The sequence below is a fragment of the Lepisosteus oculatus genome, chromosome 2 (assembly GCF_040954835.1).
Source record: "Lepisosteus oculatus isolate fLepOcu1 chromosome 2, fLepOcu1.hap2, whole genome shotgun sequence".
Lineage (NCBI taxonomy): Eukaryota > Metazoa > Chordata > Actinopteri > Semionotiformes > Lepisosteidae > Lepisosteus > Lepisosteus oculatus.
In genome coordinates, this window is record NC_090697.1 from 15,439,502 (window position 1) to 15,458,475 (window position 18,974).

The window sequence follows — 18,974 nt, forward strand, 5'->3', positions numbered from 1 at the left end:
AAATGGGAAACAACTGGAAGGGTCAGAATGCTTTTGAACTCACTCTATGATGTAAATTCATTACCCACCTGTTGTTGTGTGAGTCCCTCTGGCATTGGATTCATCACAGGCTCCGCATTGAGACACTCCACTTCAATAAACATACTGGTCTCCTCTTCAAGATCGCCAAACCTTCGATCTGAAAGATTTATTAGGGGGACCAAGCTCAACACCAGGAATAAATTAACTTAACAGATTGTGGCCAGGTGTAAATTCACAAAGTTGTACATCAGTGAAAAACACCACCTTACACTATTTAACTACTTCTTATTGACATTCAGTGCTCAAATGACGTGAACTGGTTTCATGCTGGTTTCTGGTCCAAGAGACACAAGAAAAAAAACAAGCTTTAAACTTAAACTTAAAAGTTTAAGTATTTCTAGACCTAAGAGAAGAAAGAAAATAAGGAAGGGCTCAAATATGTTTGTGTACAAACAAAATTATGTTTTAATATGAATTAGTGAAAACTATCATAGAAATCCCCTGGTTTTAATGTTTTTTCGTAGTTCAATAATATAAGTTAGGCACTAAAAATATAAGCACTATATATACTATATAAGTACTTACACACACAGGCAAGCCACTGTTAAGCTACACTGATTATTCTAGGGCTGGGTTCTGAAAACGTAATTCCACAAAATATTGTTCCTATGCACAGCACAGATCCGTGGCTTGTCTACTTGTGAAATAAAAGAAATATGAGAGAGCAGCCCAGAAAGGTTTGGGAAGCCGTCTTTTTTTTACCTTGATAAAAGGACTTGTTTTTTATGAATGAGCGCCCCTTCTTCACTGCTGCTTTGGTTTTCTCTAGTCCATCTTTGGTACCTTCTTTTGCTGCCTTCATCAACTTCTGCACCTTTAATAACATTTGACGACTATAAGCTTGGTAAAAATATGACCTGTTCCACAACAACAAGACTAACTTATTGTTTAAAAAAAAATATTGCTGCGTTAAAAAGGTAAAAGACATCATGAACTACAGAAATGTTGTCATTTTAGATATTTCTTAACTACAGTGAAACTGTATGCAGCTTTTCACAATGATACTCTATCAAATCTACAACATATTACATAATGTTCTTCTGAATTTTAATAATTATATGGAAAGATCTCTATATATTGGATCAATATTTGTCAGTTGTGTCAGTTTCTTGTGGGTGGTCAAATAAAAATATGTTTAAATACTTTAAGCAAGAAATTCTTCACTATCAAACACCACCTCACTTTCTGGTTACACATCTTAATCTTTTGTTTATTATAGATTCAAAATGAGATTATATAATACTAATAATACACTAATACTGCACAGAGCTTTAATTAAACTGCAACTTCTATACACAGTTGAAAACAAAATGAACAAGCATAATTGGAATAATTAACTACTGTGTTACTTTATTAGAATAATTAATATAATGTTCATTCAAGACAATGTCATTTCATGTGATCTATAGTACACTAAAGTTAACGAACAGTAAGTGAGGTCTAGTTATCCAAACATCATTCCAATTCACTCCAAAAAATGTTTTTTGGAAATTTTCACATTCAAGACAATTTAGGGAAAATATACAACAATTTTCTGTTTCCAAAGGTCCGGTAGATTAAGAGTCCAATCCTTACACTCAGGTACTGATTTGCTTTAGTAGTACACTACAGTATATACAGTACAATATTAAAAATGGACCTCAACACGATTAATCATACTGTAGCATTAAATGTAATTATTACAGTGCAAGGCAAAGTGAGATCCGGCTGCCTTGTGACAACAATATGGAGGACAAATCCGATACAACAAATTGACTCTCGGTGCTTTCCTAAAACCTTTGCTATTGCTTTTCAAATTAAAACAAAAGAAATCTCCATTTTGAGTTCTTTAAAAAAACATTGTGTTGAAACACAAGCTGAACAAGGGGACCGGTATGAGCATGACCCTAGTATTTTTTTTTAAAAAAAGCATACCACACTTTTTTACAGATCCATGCAGAATCTGTAAAGTGTGAGTCACTGTGAGATGAAGTGCAAATCTTCCAGCAAGTCTAAGCAGAAAACGCTCTTTGATGGGATTTGAATTCCATGCACTTGGCACCCAAAAATACAGCAAGATATAACAAAATGCATCTCCTGACACATCTTCTGACAAACTTTGATTAAATATTGCATGCAGAATATTTAACATTGCCCAAAGGAGAAACAGTTGCTGTATTTTGTATGATAGCTAAAGAAACTAAAAAAGGAAGATCATACTGATGCTTCATGGAAATTCAGAATACCGATCAGGCTGTTTCAAAAAATCAGCAATGAAAGGAGTCTGACAAAAAACAGATTAATAAGAGTGCAACGCTTTCAATACACGGAAGCTGGTAGGTTAATGAATGGGGAGTAGGGACTGTTTTATACTAATCACTGTATAAAAGTAATGAACATCCCTGATTCTGAACAACCTTTATTTTTAAGAGTCTGTGATACAAACATACAGTACATAATGATATCTAGTAGCATGTCCTTTGGTATTATATAATACGTGAACTACAGTATAAGGTATATAAGGCATTGGAACAAGCAGGCTCTACTGTACATCACAGATTGACACAGAGGTTTAAATGGGCAGCTGCATCAGAGTGCATTTGATGCAAAAGAATATGTAATGGGAAAAACAGAAAGGAAAAGCACACGTTTTTAGCTACAGAGCCTCCTTCCCCACCAGCTGAAATGTTGTGTTTCTCCTATTTTTCAACACGGAATTAACCTTTACTTGTTGCCGATACAGATTCTGTCCAGTAGATCTTGAGTCTGGCCTTTGGAGGGGCCCATTCATGTGCTCCTGGACAAGTGCAGTGGCGATCATGTCGGGACTCAGTGGCATCAGAAGCTGCTGCCCATTTCACCTCCTTCGGAGCATGTGGTTTAATGATTTAAGTCCTTAAGCTTTGCTGATACACCAATGTTTGTAAATAAACCTGACTTCCGACAACCTCTCTTCTACCCAGTGGGAGTCCGCGTTTACCGTTCAATTTACCTTCCGTTCGTGCTTCTGCTTAATCTGCTGAAGCTCTACTGTCCCCACTGTGTTTGCCATTAGATCTTTCATCTTTTTCTCATAGTGTTCTTTCAAGCGAGTCAGATCTTGAGAAAGCTGAATGAAAGTAAGGGAAGCGTTAGCACTTGCGCTTTGAAGATGCGAAGCCAAAGAAGCACCCTCTTCTCCCTTGCACCCCCCCACCTTCCCGCCTCCCCGCCCCTCAGAACAACCCTTCAAAGAAGAACAGATTTCTTTGAAGAAGCCATCAGAAGGATAAACCCAGGGCTTTCCTGGCAGAATACCTATAATGCTCGATGGGGAAATTCAGCACAGATTTGTAACCCCATTCCTGGCAGTCAGAATGTCCAGGGTAAGTGAGATGTGTTTCACTGCAGACAAGGACTACAATAACAACAACTTGTAAACCCTGAAGTACAACAGACACCAGGTTAATGTATTTATTACAAGTGTTAAAAAAACAGCTCTTCCCTTTCACAATATAAGAATGTCTTAGAACACTGTTTCCTGTTCTGGTCCTGAGCCTTCTGGCCTTTGTTCATACCGAGGTCTTGGTTAATTAAGCTTGCTGAATCCATAATTGACCCAATATCCTAATTTCTATTGTTTTGCTGCATTCGGGTCTTTGATTCAGAAATAATCTCCTTTGTTTGTATTATTTCTGAGCATTATTATAATGCTGTCGAGACCCACTGTTTTAATTCCACCGTGCAACAGCAAACCCACATGAGGGGAATTCTGAAACAGCTTCTGGCACAAGGTTATTTCTGATTCCTTACCTTTTCTCAATATCATTCCAAGATGGGAAACTAATTTTAAAAAAGTATATTGTTCAATTAAATGCATTTAGTGTAAAATGAATTGAAGGCTTAATTTACAAAGATAGTCTGGTGATGCGTTCTTGGAAAGGGCACCATATAGCAAATCAATGTATGACTCATCAATAGTCTACACACTTGTTTATAAAGTATTTTTGTACTGTATATCCTCTATATTTTTTTCCTTTAAAACAGTTACCATGTACAAAAGTAAAGAAAATAGGAAATGCAGTAATGTAATATAAGACTAAAAAACAATGTTTTTTAAGCAGACTGTTTTTCAAACTCCGCTGTACAGTTTTGGACACTAGTGATATGAGTTTCTGGAGCTTGGCAATTGCTTGTCTCATCTTTTATTGCTTTTATTTTAATACTCTCTTTGTGAAAGTTAAGTACAGTATTAAAAAGACTTACACTATTAAAAAAACTTTCTTAAATCTCATCCAATGCACTGTACATTGCATATTTGTGGTATTCTATTGTATAGTAATATACAAAGAGTATTAAATAAAGTTAAAACACTATGTTTTTAAATGTAACAAAATAGAACTAGGAATTTATGTCATCTGCACCAAATGGTGCCTTGTGACTTGATAGTCAGAGCAATGTATTTGCAAAGCTTTGGGTAATGGGAATCTTGGTTATAATCTATGATTATAACAGCAGCATATTTGTGAATCAACAGATAGAGAATCAACTTATACCTGTATTTGTTGTCACTCTCAAGGATGGCTTTTTGTTGTAACATCAAGAAACATGTAATATAATTTATATCTCAGATAACATTATGTTTTAGACCTGAAGCAATACAGTAATAATATCAGACGCCCACACAGCATTCTGAGTGCAATCTCTTTTACTTTAACACTAGCATGTTGTGGAAAACTGATTTGTTCCTTTGACTGAACTTTATGGTGCTGAGCACAGAATTTAAACAATTTACTGCTTTGGACTTACCACCTAACTGAGGCCTTGTGAAAATATCTCACGAATCTGAGCAACTATCTAACTTGTATAATTCGGTTTGAAACTTCCAGGTGCCAGTCAAGCCACTTCCGTGGAAGTCATTAGCCCATTTACTGCTGGTCAGGTTTAAAAAAGTGCCTTGGTTCACAGCATTCTGAAAAAGGCTGGGGAAACATAGTAATTACGCAAAAAGGCTCAAATTTAATGGCACAAATATTATATGAAAGGTGTTTTTTTTTCTTTCACAAGAGGATAGAAGAGAAAATAAAAGAAGCACATCAAATGTGCAGATTGTGTAAAATGTTTAAAAATGATCTTAATATAATGAGGTTAGGTTTGCAATGCCAACATACATAGCTGTTACACTTGTATCAGCATCACGTACCTTACATAAGGACAATGAGTAACTCAATATGTAGTGATGAATAATGTATGCCAAACTTCATTTCTCAATAATACCTCTTCTATGTTTCTTTTATCCATTATCTTATCCTCTTGCTCAATGTTTCTTACCCTTCTTTTGTACGTTACACAGAAAAAAAACTATGTCTGAAAGCATTAATTTGTCATGAATTCCTTGTCCAAGAAATCCAAAAGAAAAACATTTTCCTGAATATGTATTTTTTCCTTGCAGCACGTATATCCGATTTAAAACAGAAAAAGAAAATGTACTTTTTTAAATTGTTTTTAAAGGCACTAAATTCAAGGCTTATTATGGCCTACTTATGTCTTTTTTAATTCTTTAAACTATTAGATTTGGTGGACAACATCTTGATGGTCCAGCCACTGACTGCTGGATTGAAGGCTGGAGTTGAAAACCAAACGGAAGTTACACACGTGCGTTTTGCTCCTGGGGGATTTTCCTCTGAGGAAGGAGTCCGGAAGGCCATTCTCCGTTCTGCCCTCGGTGTCGCTCTGCTCATCGTAACTCTCGAATTCGCTGGAGCTCCAGCCGTTGTCCAGAGAACTGCTCCCTCCCTCCTCTCCCCGTTCCACGTCATCGTAGATCATTTCATCCGGGTCTGGCGAAACGTGCGGAGAGGCAAGATCAGATTTCGTTAAAAATCCACATGCGCGAGGAAACAAGCGCTTCAATACAAAAGGCGGTTCAAAAACAGAACAAATGAAAATATTTAGGAAGGCAGAACCTGTCAGGGACACAGGTCTCTCATCTGTCATAGAAGCAGACATACTTTACCTGTGGTGGAGTCTGAGTTTTCCCTGGGCACATCATCATAAATCACTTCATCGGGATCTAGATATAAAATGCGATTCTGAAAACCTGAAATTGACAGTACTGGCGGATAACAGCCTCTGTTGTAAATGAAAAAAGAATGTCACGCCACAATGCAGTAAAAATGAAAGAGGAAGTGATTGCAAAATAGAATCTAATTAAGTGGAAAGTAACCCTACTTACTGGAACTTTTACCAGAAATGTATGAGAGGATGAACTGAAAAAAATGTGCATCAATAACAGCATTTTCATGAAATAAGCAAAAACTTACAACTTACACATGAACTTACAACCTAGAGAAGAAAGCAATGACACCAAGGCATAACTGTTACATTTAACATATTTCAGTATGAGGAAAGTGCATAGCCTTGCTTTAAATATTTGAATTATTTATACATAAATATTCAAGAAATGATCCAACAGAAGTGTGAAACATAATAAGAGCTACAAAGAAGAACTTAGGTAAAATTAGGAAAACTTACTTTCCATCCAAGCAGTGTTTGCTGGGTCAGCAACCCATCTTGATAAAGCATCTTCTTCCTTAATGACTGGGTGATCTTCACTAAAAACACTTTAGATTGTAAATTGTAACATGTTAATAAAAAAAACATACTAAAAATTATTAAATCATCTACATAACTGTACATTCTGTTGTGAAAAATATGATAGTTTTACAAACAAATTATTTCTCCAATCCAGAATGGGAGAAAATTTGGACAAATGCTTAATTTCCTCAAAAGTTCAAAAACAGCACACAGTTTACGATCATTAACGCAAAAGTAAACCACAAAAGCCATATACAAAGACAGTACCCCAAAAATATTTGGGTATTATAATAAATATTTTATCCAAAGATAAATATGGAAATTTCATTTTACCATGAGTTTCTTGAATCAGAACCAGTCTTTATATAAATATACAACAGGGTTTATAGCAATAAATTCCATTATTGAAACAAAATGATGTATGAATTTAACAAAGAATGGGTAATTAAGCTAGTTTCATTTGCTTCATTTAGAGAATAATTATAATCAGGTGTTTACATTAGGCAGATCTTAGGGACCAAGCTTGAAAAACCCCACCCTACTGTTTATAAAGAAAAGAAACACTAGTCTTTATCAGAGTGATGTAAAACTTGAGTCTGGTTTTTATCATACAGTTGTTTGGAATCAAATCATGCCAGGATCAAAGGAAACATCTGAGGACCTCAGAAAAAGAGTTATTAATGCTCATCTGTCCAGAAAGGGATACAAAACCATTTCTTAGGATTTGGGGCTCCCCCAATCCACTGTCAAGACGGTCTACCACAGTCATTTTACCCAGCAGTGGCTACCCTACCTATATCTCTCCAAGAACAAACAGGGAAACCATTAAGGAAGTTCTAAAGAACCCCAGAGTAACATCCAAGGAACTGCAGGCCTCTCTCACCTTGGCTAATGTGACAGTTCAAGACTCAACTTCTTGAAAATGACTAAACAAGAACTAAATATGGTGTTCATGGAAGGACTGCATGGAGAAAATCACTGCTCTCCAACAAGAACACTCCTGCCCATCTGATGTTTGCCTTTTGGAACAATGTTTCCTGGACCGATGAGTCAAAAGTAGGACTCTTTGGCAAAAATCAAATACTGTCTTTGAACAGAATAACCTGGATGTCTTGCCATCATTGATACAACATGAATTCTGATTTGTATCAGAAGACTCTAGAGCTGGATGTCAGGTCATCGATTTGTGACCTCAAGTTACACTGAAAGTGGGTCCTGCAGAAAGACTGTGATACTAAACATACAGATGTACAAAAGAATGTACAAAAGTGATGTGAAAGACTGATCAATGGTTACAAAAAATGTTAAGTTATTGCTGCTCAAGTGGCTGCCACCAGTTATTGTATCTAAAGGTTCACATACTTTGTGATACATGGATATTGAATCTTTGCATATTTTGAGTTTGTACACATTTTTAAAGAGTATCATGTTTTGTGTCATTTTTTTCATCAGGTTGACTTTATCTATTATTAGATCTAACAACAAATATGTGAAATCCTAATCCTACAAATATGTGAAATCCTAAAAGTTCACTAACTTTTTCTTGGCACTATACAATGAGAACTTAACTGCAGTAACCAATATGACATACTGTACCTGTCTGCTGACAGAGTGTTGCTGGTTCCAAGGACAGTTACTGGAGAAAGAAGAAAAAACAGTGCAGCTCACAATACTGGATCAATACAAAAATCAATCAACTGTTTAGCATCGAGACAAAGTAGAAAAGCCATAAATAGAAATGCATTTTTTTAAGCCAAACACAGCAAGAAAAAAAATCAACAAATTCACAGGGGACAGAACTGTCAAAACATGCTTGGTGTAAAGTATCCACAAGAGGGAGTTGTGATACTCTTAGTCACAACTGTTTTCCTTTGTGCTGCAAAAGTGTGGTCCATTTCTCAGCCTCAGTATTAAATACACCATGAAAGCTGCTGATAATAGTGTACATACATAGGTTATGTTATGAGCTAGTTGGGAACGCTGTTTCATTTTGCATCAATTAGCCTGTTTCAATAATGAGCTACCACATAAATAGAGCAAAACATGACTAAAGTATTTTAAAGCGTATGGTTTGCAAAATAACTCATGCTAAGTCAAACAATCCAAAAACATCAACTAAAAAAAAGCATCTATAATTTGCGTAATGTATACACATTTGTCAAATGTGTCTTTATCAGTGCCATGGTTGGAATTTTTCAGGCCCTACTGTCATGTGCTTCGCCAAGCCAGATCTAAATGCATTCACTTGGCCACCCCTTTCCTGTCAGTCAGCACCCTGTCACGGTTCCCAGGAGAACTCAAGCCAAACACACTGTTGATTTCCTCTCATGGCCCTGACAGCTCAACTCACTCGCTTCACTTAACAAGTGAGCACAGAACATTTTTTACCACCCTTGAAGTTACATATCTGAAGTCTGTCAAATGTATTTTACCAGCAAGCAGCTGTCCTGCCTTTTCTGAGTTTATTGATCTTAATTTACTTGATCTTGTGAAAGTAATTCCATATTATGTGGAAGGGCACTTAAAACTGAGAAGAGGAGGCACTTCCTTACCCAAAGGGCTGTGGGTTGTGGAACTAGCTAGTCCCGCCTTGTTGTTGAAACCAATAACCTGATTTCTTTCCAGTAACAGCTGAAAGAGATCCTTGGATCAACTAGCTACTAACTACCAAACAGGCTAAATGGAATTAATCTTGGCAGCACCATGGCTCGTCTTCTAGGGTGTCTGTCTATGGTTGGTGAGAGTCCAGGTTTGAATCCTTGTCTCTCCAGACTATAGAGCATTTGGTGTTGGTGGGGCCAGTAGGGGGTACTTATACCCCAGTATAGTGGTGGGAACACTATACTGTAAAAAGGTGCCATCCGTCAGATGAGGCGTACAGAGAAACTGAGGTTCTGACTCTCTGTGGTCATTAAAAATCCCAGGGCATTTATCGAAAAGAGTAGGGGTGTAACCCCGGTGTCCTGGCCAAATTTGCTCCTGGCCTTTACCAATCATGTCCTCCTAGAAATCCCCATCTATGAATTGGCTTTATCACTCTGCTCTCCTCCCCACTGATAGCTGATGTGTGGTGAGCGTTCTGGCGCACTATGGCTGCCGCTGCATCGTCCAGGTTGGGGCTGCACATTGGTGGTGGTGGAGGGGAGTCCCCATTACCTGTTAAGCACTTTGAGTGGACTGCCCAGAAAAGCGCTATATAAATGTAAGGAATTGTATAATTATTATTCATTTTGTGGAATTTCATTATTTCAGCTGATAGTTTCTGCCTTTGTTCCTTAATATATTGCTTATTTGTAACGTTTTCACATGGAGAGGGGTGTAGTAAGCTGGCAAAGGATATAGTTCTGTCTACAGAATGATACAAACACACATTAAATACAGAACATTCTTTATAATTGATGGCATTCAACCTCAAACATTCAATTCATGGTCATCTTAGCCATCTAGCGTCTCACCATAATTGCACTGTGATTTTCACGACACTAACCCAGTCGTGGAACTCTTCACTAAAATTACAGCAGGAAAAGCACATCTCAGCAAAACCAGAGGTTTGGAGGGGACTAAATATAGTCTCCACTTCCTTTTAGTAAATCTTTTCTAAAAAAGGTCCACAGGAAAGAAACAGCAAATACAGCACCCGAGCCAGAGCGCAATCACCAGTCCGCCACAGTAAAGATAAAGATGAAGGCACACTTCACGAGCAATTCTGTGGTCCCGAAAATAGGGATTTACCTTCCTCATCAACGGAAAGATGGCGAATGATGACCGGAGTGGAGTAAGCTGGCTTGATCAGAGGAACATTTGAGGGCACAGCATATCCACAGGGCACAGGCACCGCATAACCACTAGGAACTCGTGGGCTCCCAGAGTCCTCTGGGCCACCTGCCTCTGTGTCTGGAGAGCAAGGCTGTTGCTGGAGGGGGCTGATGTCGATGACAGAGTAGGGGTTTGCCCTCCCAGACCTAGAGATGGTCCTGGGGGCCGCAGAAGGAGGCATACGTTCTTCACTGGAACCATCTTGCTCTGGGATCAAAAACCAAAACAGGACATTTGTCTCAATTAACACAAAAGTGGATCAGCACGTAACCTCACCCTCAACCTTCCTTTTTAAAGGGGAACTGCAGTCCCCATATCTCAGTTGACGCAGCTCGCATTCAAAGCGAAGCGGCCCCTTCCTGTTCACTAGTCTCTGTAATGAATAATGGAATCGGATGGAAGAGTATATAAATACAGGTTGTGCATCAGACAATTCACCGCAGAAATGTTCCAACGTGATCTGCAGAGTTAACAAGTAAGTAGTATTTGTCCGCAAAACCATCACAAAAACAAAAGCAATATTTCTCTTGGATTAAAAGAGGCTGCTTGTTTACAATGTCATTGGGCCACAACACGTCACCAGAAGTTTTGTTGCCTCATTCTGAATCGCAGAACATGGCACTGCCCATACCTGGAAATTTTGTCTATTTTGTGATGTATTTTGGAGGTTTTACAAGTTACTGTGCTCATTTTAACTTTGGTTTGAAATGCACTCATCAATGCTGATTCTTTCTAACACTGAAACATAAAAATAGCATTACAGGTTCCCCTTTAAGACCAAATGTTGTTGTTGTTGTTGTTGTTGTTTTTTTAAATGACTTAATTGTGATCTGGGCAAACCCAGTTACATTCATCAGACAACTTGACATGAGGTCCTGGCAGCAAGAAAAGTCATGAACCCTGCACAACGCAAGGTTAATGTATCTCAAGACTTCAAAAAGACTCTGGTGAAGATTGGGTGTTTTAGTTGAGAGGACATACAGGGTAACAGTCTGGCTACTAACAGGGGTACAAACAAAACAAACAAATCAAGATCAAATCAGACAAATCAATTAGACCTCAGAAGGGGAAATGGCAAAAAGATTCCATGCAAGCCAGAAAGCACTGTGTTGTGTCAAGACCCAGGTGATACTACTTTATATACCCAAATACAGTGTCTATGTAATGTACAGTACATGATGACTTAAGAACACAAAAGTGCATGCATAATGAAGGATACAGAAACTGAAAAATATTTTTAGATTCACTGATATTATGGCAGGCACTAAAATTTAAGGGTACTTAAGGAAAAAAATCACTTTAAGCACTAGAATTACAGTACTAGATTAGCACCAGGTGAAGTTTGTTTTTCCTTAAAAACTGTAAAATTAGATGTGGCAACATGGGAAGCCACCTTGCAAATGTGGGTCTTTCTTTGGATGAGAGACTTCTGGCACATTACCTCCAGCACTGCTGTGTCTTCTACTAAGTGGTTGCCCTTCTGAAGGACCATGTTGAAAGGCCTGGGGATCTTGAGCATCAAACTGGTTCTCGTAATCAGGCACAGGGGGAACAGGAGGCTGTCTGTCAGCTTCAGGAACTTCGTCCCCACTGTCGTCAAACGCAAACAGCTCTCCTTCCTCTTCGTCGGCATATGGCAAGTCTTCCTCCAGCACTACAGAGAGAGGAAGACGTTTTTTCCATGCTGTTTGATATCCTGATATACCTTCTCAATAAAAGCTTCTGCTCTGTCGTCTGGCCACTCGAACTACTAATACTGAGTTTCCTCGACCAGTCAGTCAACTGGTCACTCAGTGCATCCTGGCCTTGAATAAAGTAATCTCTCCAACACATAAAGAGATCCACAAAGGTCAAATCATCTGGCTTAATCAAGTGGGATGGGAACATTTCATTTAAAAAACATAACATTTCTGTACAACACACTGGAAGACAAAAAATAATCAAATACATCTCTCAAATTTATCAACTCCGTTATATATGGCTTTCCAATAAAATTAGACACGTATTCATTGGCATGAAGGACATTACGTAAACATTTTTTAAAAGGGCTGGTCTGATTTGAGTAGAACATTGCACCACACAGAAAGACATTCCAGATGAAAAATCTTTCAAGGCACTTATTTCTAAATGCTATTCTAATTCTATCTAAATAAAAAGGAATGCCTTTCTTCAAAGCTGGCAAATAAACAAAAATGCCAGCTGAGACATGAACACAGTGATAGTCACATTATGTATCACAGTGTGAATCAAAACACCATGGAAACAGGAATGTCAGTTTGGAGCTATAAAAAATATAGTCAAGACTGTACTCATTTTTTTGCCAATGTGCTATCTACTAGTCGACTTCTGAGGTCACAGATCACTTTTTCATACAGTACTTCTCATATTATAATAACAAGGTAAAATGATAATGCTGTAGTTATCAGAATACTTATTCTATTTAAAAGCTGTAACTCAGAAGTTCAGAGTTTACAACACTTGGCATTTTTCATAACTGTAATTAAGTGTTGATGGACCATAAGGGGCAAATGCACCACAAAAGTCAGAAAAATAAATTCCAACTATGTGTCTCTGAATTCAAATGTCCTGTTTTATCATACAAGTAATGTTACCTAGGAGACAAAAACAATCCTTATACCAGACTAATATGGCTTGCATCAACTCTGTAATGCTGAGCTGGTGTATAGCTGAGCCACAAAGACGGCAGCTGATCCCTCGTGGGACAAGCTCTGCCATCACCATGTCTGTTGACGGTCTGCTCTGAAGCTCTAGTTCCTAAAGCATTGCCACATTTTTTTACATGGAGAAGACAATACTTAACAAAAAGAAGTGAAAAGAAGTGAAAGTGGTCAGAAATATCAAAGATGAAAGAAAGGTTATACAAATGTTAATATTAGGATACTATGGTAATAGATCAGTACCCCATAAATCAAGCTAAACAGAACAGGGAGGAGATGGCATTGTGAGAGTCTCCAACCCCTTGCAGTGTTTAAACGTGTGAATTGGTAACACTCCCACAGTTTTTTTTTTATATTCCACAGATGCCCTGTGCACAGCTTAACTTTGTTCCATTTTCAATGTCAAATTGAATTCTAATCGACTGAAGGGAAATATTCATGCAAAAACAAAAACTCCCACAATATATCATGAAAATGGATTTGTTGTTGTCTCCCAATTAAGAGCGGCTGCTGAACAATGATTAACTCTCAATTACCTGAGTTTGGAAAGGAAGAAAAAAGACATTTTCCATGACTCTGTGAGACAAGCAGAGTGATTTAATCTCTCTGTTTTTCGTGCAGGTGAATAAATCAATAGAAACTTTAATGGTGACATCAAGGTCCCTTCAATTCTCATTAAGAATCTTACAGAGACCTTCGTTAACCAACAGCATCTGAAACTAAGGAGCCCAGACTTTTGCATTGTGAATGGCCTTTCAACGTTTTACTTCGTTTTTGATACTGCAGCCTTCAGGTTCTGTATTTATTTCAATGGGGCTTAAAACAAAAACTCAGAAGGAGGTAAAACCCTCATCTCATCCATGTCAGCTTACCTACTGTACAAATACAAATATAATATTACCTACAAATATAACTATAAAGAAGGCTCCACAGCCAAAACGTTATGGTTCCTTTCTTCTCTTTTCAGCATGGAATAAACCTTTTACTTGTTTCATAAATGTCACATCCAAATATCACTCTTCTCTTGGGGTTTAGACAGCCCCATCGTTACAAATCAGGTCCAATAATGCCCCTTCTCTGCCTTAATTAAGTTTATTAGAGACATTTGGGAAGGTTAGATCCTAACTTCGAATGCCTCATTTTTTTAAGACTCGTTCCCTTCACGTAACTCTCTCGCACACCCCTGCCTACCCATCTGCCCCCTTGCAGCAAACTCCCCAGCTCAGACTTTGTCCATAGTGAGGGGGGGCTGGTTGGGCAGCCTTTCCACATGGCTCAGCTGCCATTCCCTCAGCGAGGTGAGTCATGCCAAACACTTTCATCCCTCCGTCGCACTTAGTAGGATCTAACTGAACCACTGAAATTAAAGTCTGACCAAACTACCGAACTGAATTTAAGTGTGGTGTTGAATTAATGCAGAAAACCTCTCACCTCAGTTAGGAGTACTATCCTGTGTGTTTTATTTTGCTGGGAGTAAAGTTTATTTAAAAAATAATCAACAACTTACTTAGCCAATGAATCAATTGATTATGCATGCTGTAAGCCACACCAGTGGATTTCACTTGCTTTGGCAACTGAAGTTACTGTAAGGGATACAGCATTTGAGGTTTTAAAAATAATCATTTATTTTTGGACACTGCTTTTTTATATATAGTACATAACATCTCCAAAATACGAGTTTAAAAGCTGTTGCTAGGCTCTACATTCTTGACATGCTTACAATGTTTTTTGTTTTATTTTTGAATTACTTTCTTCTCAGACTTTGAATCAGGATATTCAGTCACACAATGCTTCACTGAAGATTAAACACACGTTGAAAGAAATAGACGTTTCTTCATTACTGTTAAACTGAAAACAGGACGTCTGACAGAATTTTTAACAGGAGAGTTAATAAAACTAATGCAGTAAAATTATTTTATTAAAACACGACAAGGACTTCTGGCTTTATTCTCAACCGCTAGAAGGGAAAATGCCAGATGACAGCCACCTCCCACAGTTTTACCAGCTTATTCTGTGCAGCACTCACAAACGGGAAGCAGACAGAACGGATAAGTGTGTTGTTTACCTCCCATAATTTCTGATGAGACAAGCAAACAAATGTTCCAATAAATACAGTGAATGATTGCGTGAAGCACATGCTGTCAGTGCTTTAGTTGCTACTTCAGTAACCCTAAGTTAACTCGGAGCAGAGGCATGATTTTGAATCTGTAAGTTTTACTGGTCGAACTCGCCTGGGGAAGGAGAAGGAGACAAAGCCAAGGCGCATACTGCCCCACTAACTGAGCCGCGACCAGGATGCTCGAGAGGGGAAGCGCCGAGGCGCGGGCTCTGGGGGTGCTGGGGGTAGAGGAAGTAGACGAGCAGACATGGAAGGAGCTACACAGTCGAGCCCAAGCTGAGAGGGCAGCAAGCTGCAGGGGACAGAGGGGCTCCTGAGGGACCAAGTGGGGAAAGCAAAGGAAAGGCAAGACATGGAGGACAGTGCTGGGGCCTTAGGCGGGGAGAAATGAGGCCGATGATGGAAAGGGGAAACGTTAAGAAGACAGGGGAAGCGAAAAGGAGGGTGAGAGAGAGTGAAACAGTGAGAAGAATAATGGAGGGCTGCCCCAGAGACAACTATGGCTACGTCAATGGGATGTGCAATCGGCCCACAGAAGAAGCACAGGACATCGGGCTGATTTGGCTGCTGGAAGAGCTGTGAGTGGACTGCTGTTGCTCGATACGGATAGCTGGGGATCAGACCGACAGCCGGGAAAGGCTGTGTGCGAGAAACTGAGCAGTAGCGAATGGAGTCGGTGATCCGTGGAGCGTTAATGTCCAGGAGAAACTGGGATTCTGAATTGAGCTGGAGGTCCCTAGCTTGCCGAGTCGGCGGGAACACTGTTTGGGGTTTGGTTTTCTTCGAGAAGGAGGGAGAAGGGAGCCACGGAGAGCTGTAAAATAAGGACAATACAGTATACAGGCCGAATGGCCTCCTCACGTTTATAACTGTCCTTGTGTTCTAATAACAATGTACAAGTACAGTCCTTTACTGATTTATTCCTTTACGGTGATTATCTTGCTGCCCCAGTTGTGACAATCCTGCTAGATGTGTAGGTTTTAGAATTTCTGTACAGACAGTTGTCTCGTGGTACAGAGAGGAGAGGACATGCACGCTGATACAGTTTTGACAAATTATGTCCTCTCCTCTCTGTACCACAAGACAAAAGTTCTGCACCAACAGCTCCCTCTCTGCAGGCTGTTTGGAATACTGTGAATATTGGGCTCTATATCAAAACTGTTTCAACTCTCAAGACTACAGAACCTCCGCATAAGCTGCCACATTAATACAAAGCATTAAATCATAAACAGGACCTGTAGAATAAACAGAATATACTCAGAGCTTTCTTAAATCTCTTTACATTGCACACATTTTAGAACAAATGTCAGCAAAACAGTAACACAACTTCGTGTTCATTAACGGAGTATAGAAACCATACAGTAGTTCAATCTTAATCAGGCTTTCCCAGCTGATGTATTTAGACTTGAGAACCAATCAAGAACAAATTTATGGGTGCTCTCTAAAACATGTTTTGTAGTAGAGCCCGTAAAATAAAAACAAAGAAATGCTAACTAAGTATGACTGCGCATACACCTTGTGTAAAACAGATTTTATTTACCATCTGAAACTGGAAAGTGCAAAGAGAATGAGTATTTTATAGTGTCAGGCTCCATTTAACCTATCAGACCTTAAAGACTGAGAGCACTTACAAAGTAATGATAGTATCAAGAACACCTGGAACACAAGCCTATCTCTGTTTCCATCTGCCATTCGGCACATAACAGCACAGAAAGACAAGCAAGAATGTATTTATAGAAGGCTTTCAATTATCCATGTTCACAAGGCAGCTAACATTAGGTTATAAATTACAGCACAGGCTGATACTTTGGCTACTCTCTATACAAGTACTTTATATCAACTAAAAGTGTTAGGAGTGTTCTGTCCTTGATACAACAGTTACATGCCTGCATACTGTAGCATGGTAAGAAACATAGTACGTTGTCCGCAAAGAGGGAAACATTTGTACAAAACCAACTGAAAAACAATTTTCCACTGTCCCCTGTTTGAAATATTGTAAATCCCGTTGAGTCTTCCCTTTTTCAGTTATCCTTCCATTCTCTAACCTCTTCTTCTAATTCAGGGTCATAGAAGAGCACCCTGAAAGGGACACCAGTCCATCGCAGGGCACACACAGACCACACTCACACCTGGGAAAGTTTTCCCAGAAGCCAATTAACCTACCAGTATGTCTTCGAATTGTGGGAGGAAACCAGTGCACCCAGAGAAAACCCATGCAAAGACAAGGAGAGCATAACAAAACTCATGCGGATAGCACCCCAGGAATTGAACCCAGGGCCCCAGCACTGCGAGGCAGCAATGCTAACCACTGAGTCACTGTACCACTTCTTTTCAATCATGCCCTTCACAAAAGACACTTCTCAAAGAACGTCATTGACATAGTGGGGCAAATGCAAGGTAAAGGAGTCAAAGAGAAGCACATTTTATCATTTTTAACAATTAGTTATCTTAGCTATCTTAGGCAGTGGTTCTCAAACTGTGGTACGCGTACCTGCAGTGGTACGCAGAGTGCCGCCAGGTGGTACGCCAAATGACCCTGGAACTGTGTTGTGTGTGCTGAAAAATCAGGACGGGTTTTCATATTTTGTATTTTAATAGGTGTCGAATACACAGCCTACGTACTACGATACAGTGCGCGCTAATACTTCAGTGGACACAAGAGATACTCTGTAATTCTATACCACTCTATAGGAATGCGTGCTATGGATGCAAGTAACCAATTGTATTTAAAAAAAAGCTACTGTATCTCCAGCAAATAGGGAGGAAGGAGAATGTGCGTGATTTTGGAACCAATGCCAATGTTGTAAACACAGGAATGCATAGAAATACATGCTACGAATGCTGGTAATCTTGTGAGCACAGGAAAGCGTGATAGATAACCGAAAAATATTTAAGAACTGTTCTAAGTTAATTTGAGAAAAATACACCGAGCATCTCTGTGTTTCGCTCCCACGCGCATGAAATAAAAACTTAAAATAAAAACGGAAATAAAAACGGAAACACAGAAAAATACAAGCTTGCGGGTTGCTAAAGCAGGTAAGCCCCACACTATTTTTGAAGAACCTTATTCAGGCAATAGAGCTGACACGTATTATGTGTGGAGAAAAAGCTGCTAAACAGCTCGACCTGCTGCCCCCTCTGAAAGACACAGTCACTCATAGAATTATTGAAATGAAGGATTATATCAAAAGTATGCTGGTAGAGCGCGTTAAGATGAGCAGATGTTTTTCACTGCAATTAGATGAGTCTGTAGTCGATTTGGCCAATTTGCTCGTTTACTTTCTGTTCTGTAAGCCCTTACCAACAGGAACTACAGGAGAGCACATTTTCAGCTTCTGAATGAATTCATCAAAGAGAATGGCATCGACTGGATAAAACGCGTCAGAGTTTGTACAGACGGTGCTAGAGAGGTTGAATTAGAGGTTGCTCCAGAAATGAATGGATGCATTGCAACATCCACCGCAAGACTTTTGCCGTCAAGAAAATGCCTGATGATTTAAAATCTGTTAGACTCTGTTGTGAATTGTATCAAGGCTCGAAACATTAATTCACATCTACTTTGCTCGACTAAACAGGCTCACCCCTCTCACTGAAATGGTGCTTTTTTATTATTTTTATTTGTTGTTGTTACTGTTTTTTTCTGTAAAACACTTTGAGAAGCCACCTTTAAAGGCGCTATATCAAATAAAGTTTATTATTATAATATTTATTATATGTATGTGTGA

At 38.9% G+C, this 18,974-nt stretch overlaps 1 protein-coding gene across 2 annotated transcripts in view; it reads right to left on the minus strand.

Moving 5' to 3' along the window:
* arhgef10 (Rho guanine nucleotide exchange factor (GEF) 10) overlaps positions 1 to 18,974 on the minus strand; it is a 99,838-nt gene that overhangs the window by 58,391 nt on the left and 22,473 nt on the right. Inside the window, exons 3-11 of one of the 2 annotated variants that reach the window (XM_015357881.2) lie at positions 11,894 to 12,106; positions 10,369 to 10,659; positions 8,233 to 8,272; positions 6,574 to 6,662; positions 6,056 to 6,112; positions 5,695 to 5,879; positions 3,053 to 3,169; positions 784 to 895; positions 69 to 178 (exon numbers count right to left, since the gene is read on the minus strand). In XM_015357881.2, coding sequence (XP_015213367.2) covers positions 69 to 178; positions 784 to 895; positions 3,053 to 3,169; positions 5,695 to 5,879; positions 6,056 to 6,112; positions 6,574 to 6,662; positions 8,233 to 8,272; positions 10,369 to 10,659; positions 11,894 to 12,106 — 1,214 coding nt within the window. The remainder of the gene's footprint in view (positions 1 to 68; positions 179 to 783; positions 896 to 3,052; positions 3,170 to 5,694; positions 5,880 to 6,055; positions 6,113 to 6,573; positions 6,663 to 8,232; positions 8,273 to 10,368; positions 10,660 to 11,893; positions 12,107 to 18,974) is intronic. The other variant, XM_015357889.2, reaches the window with a different exon arrangement.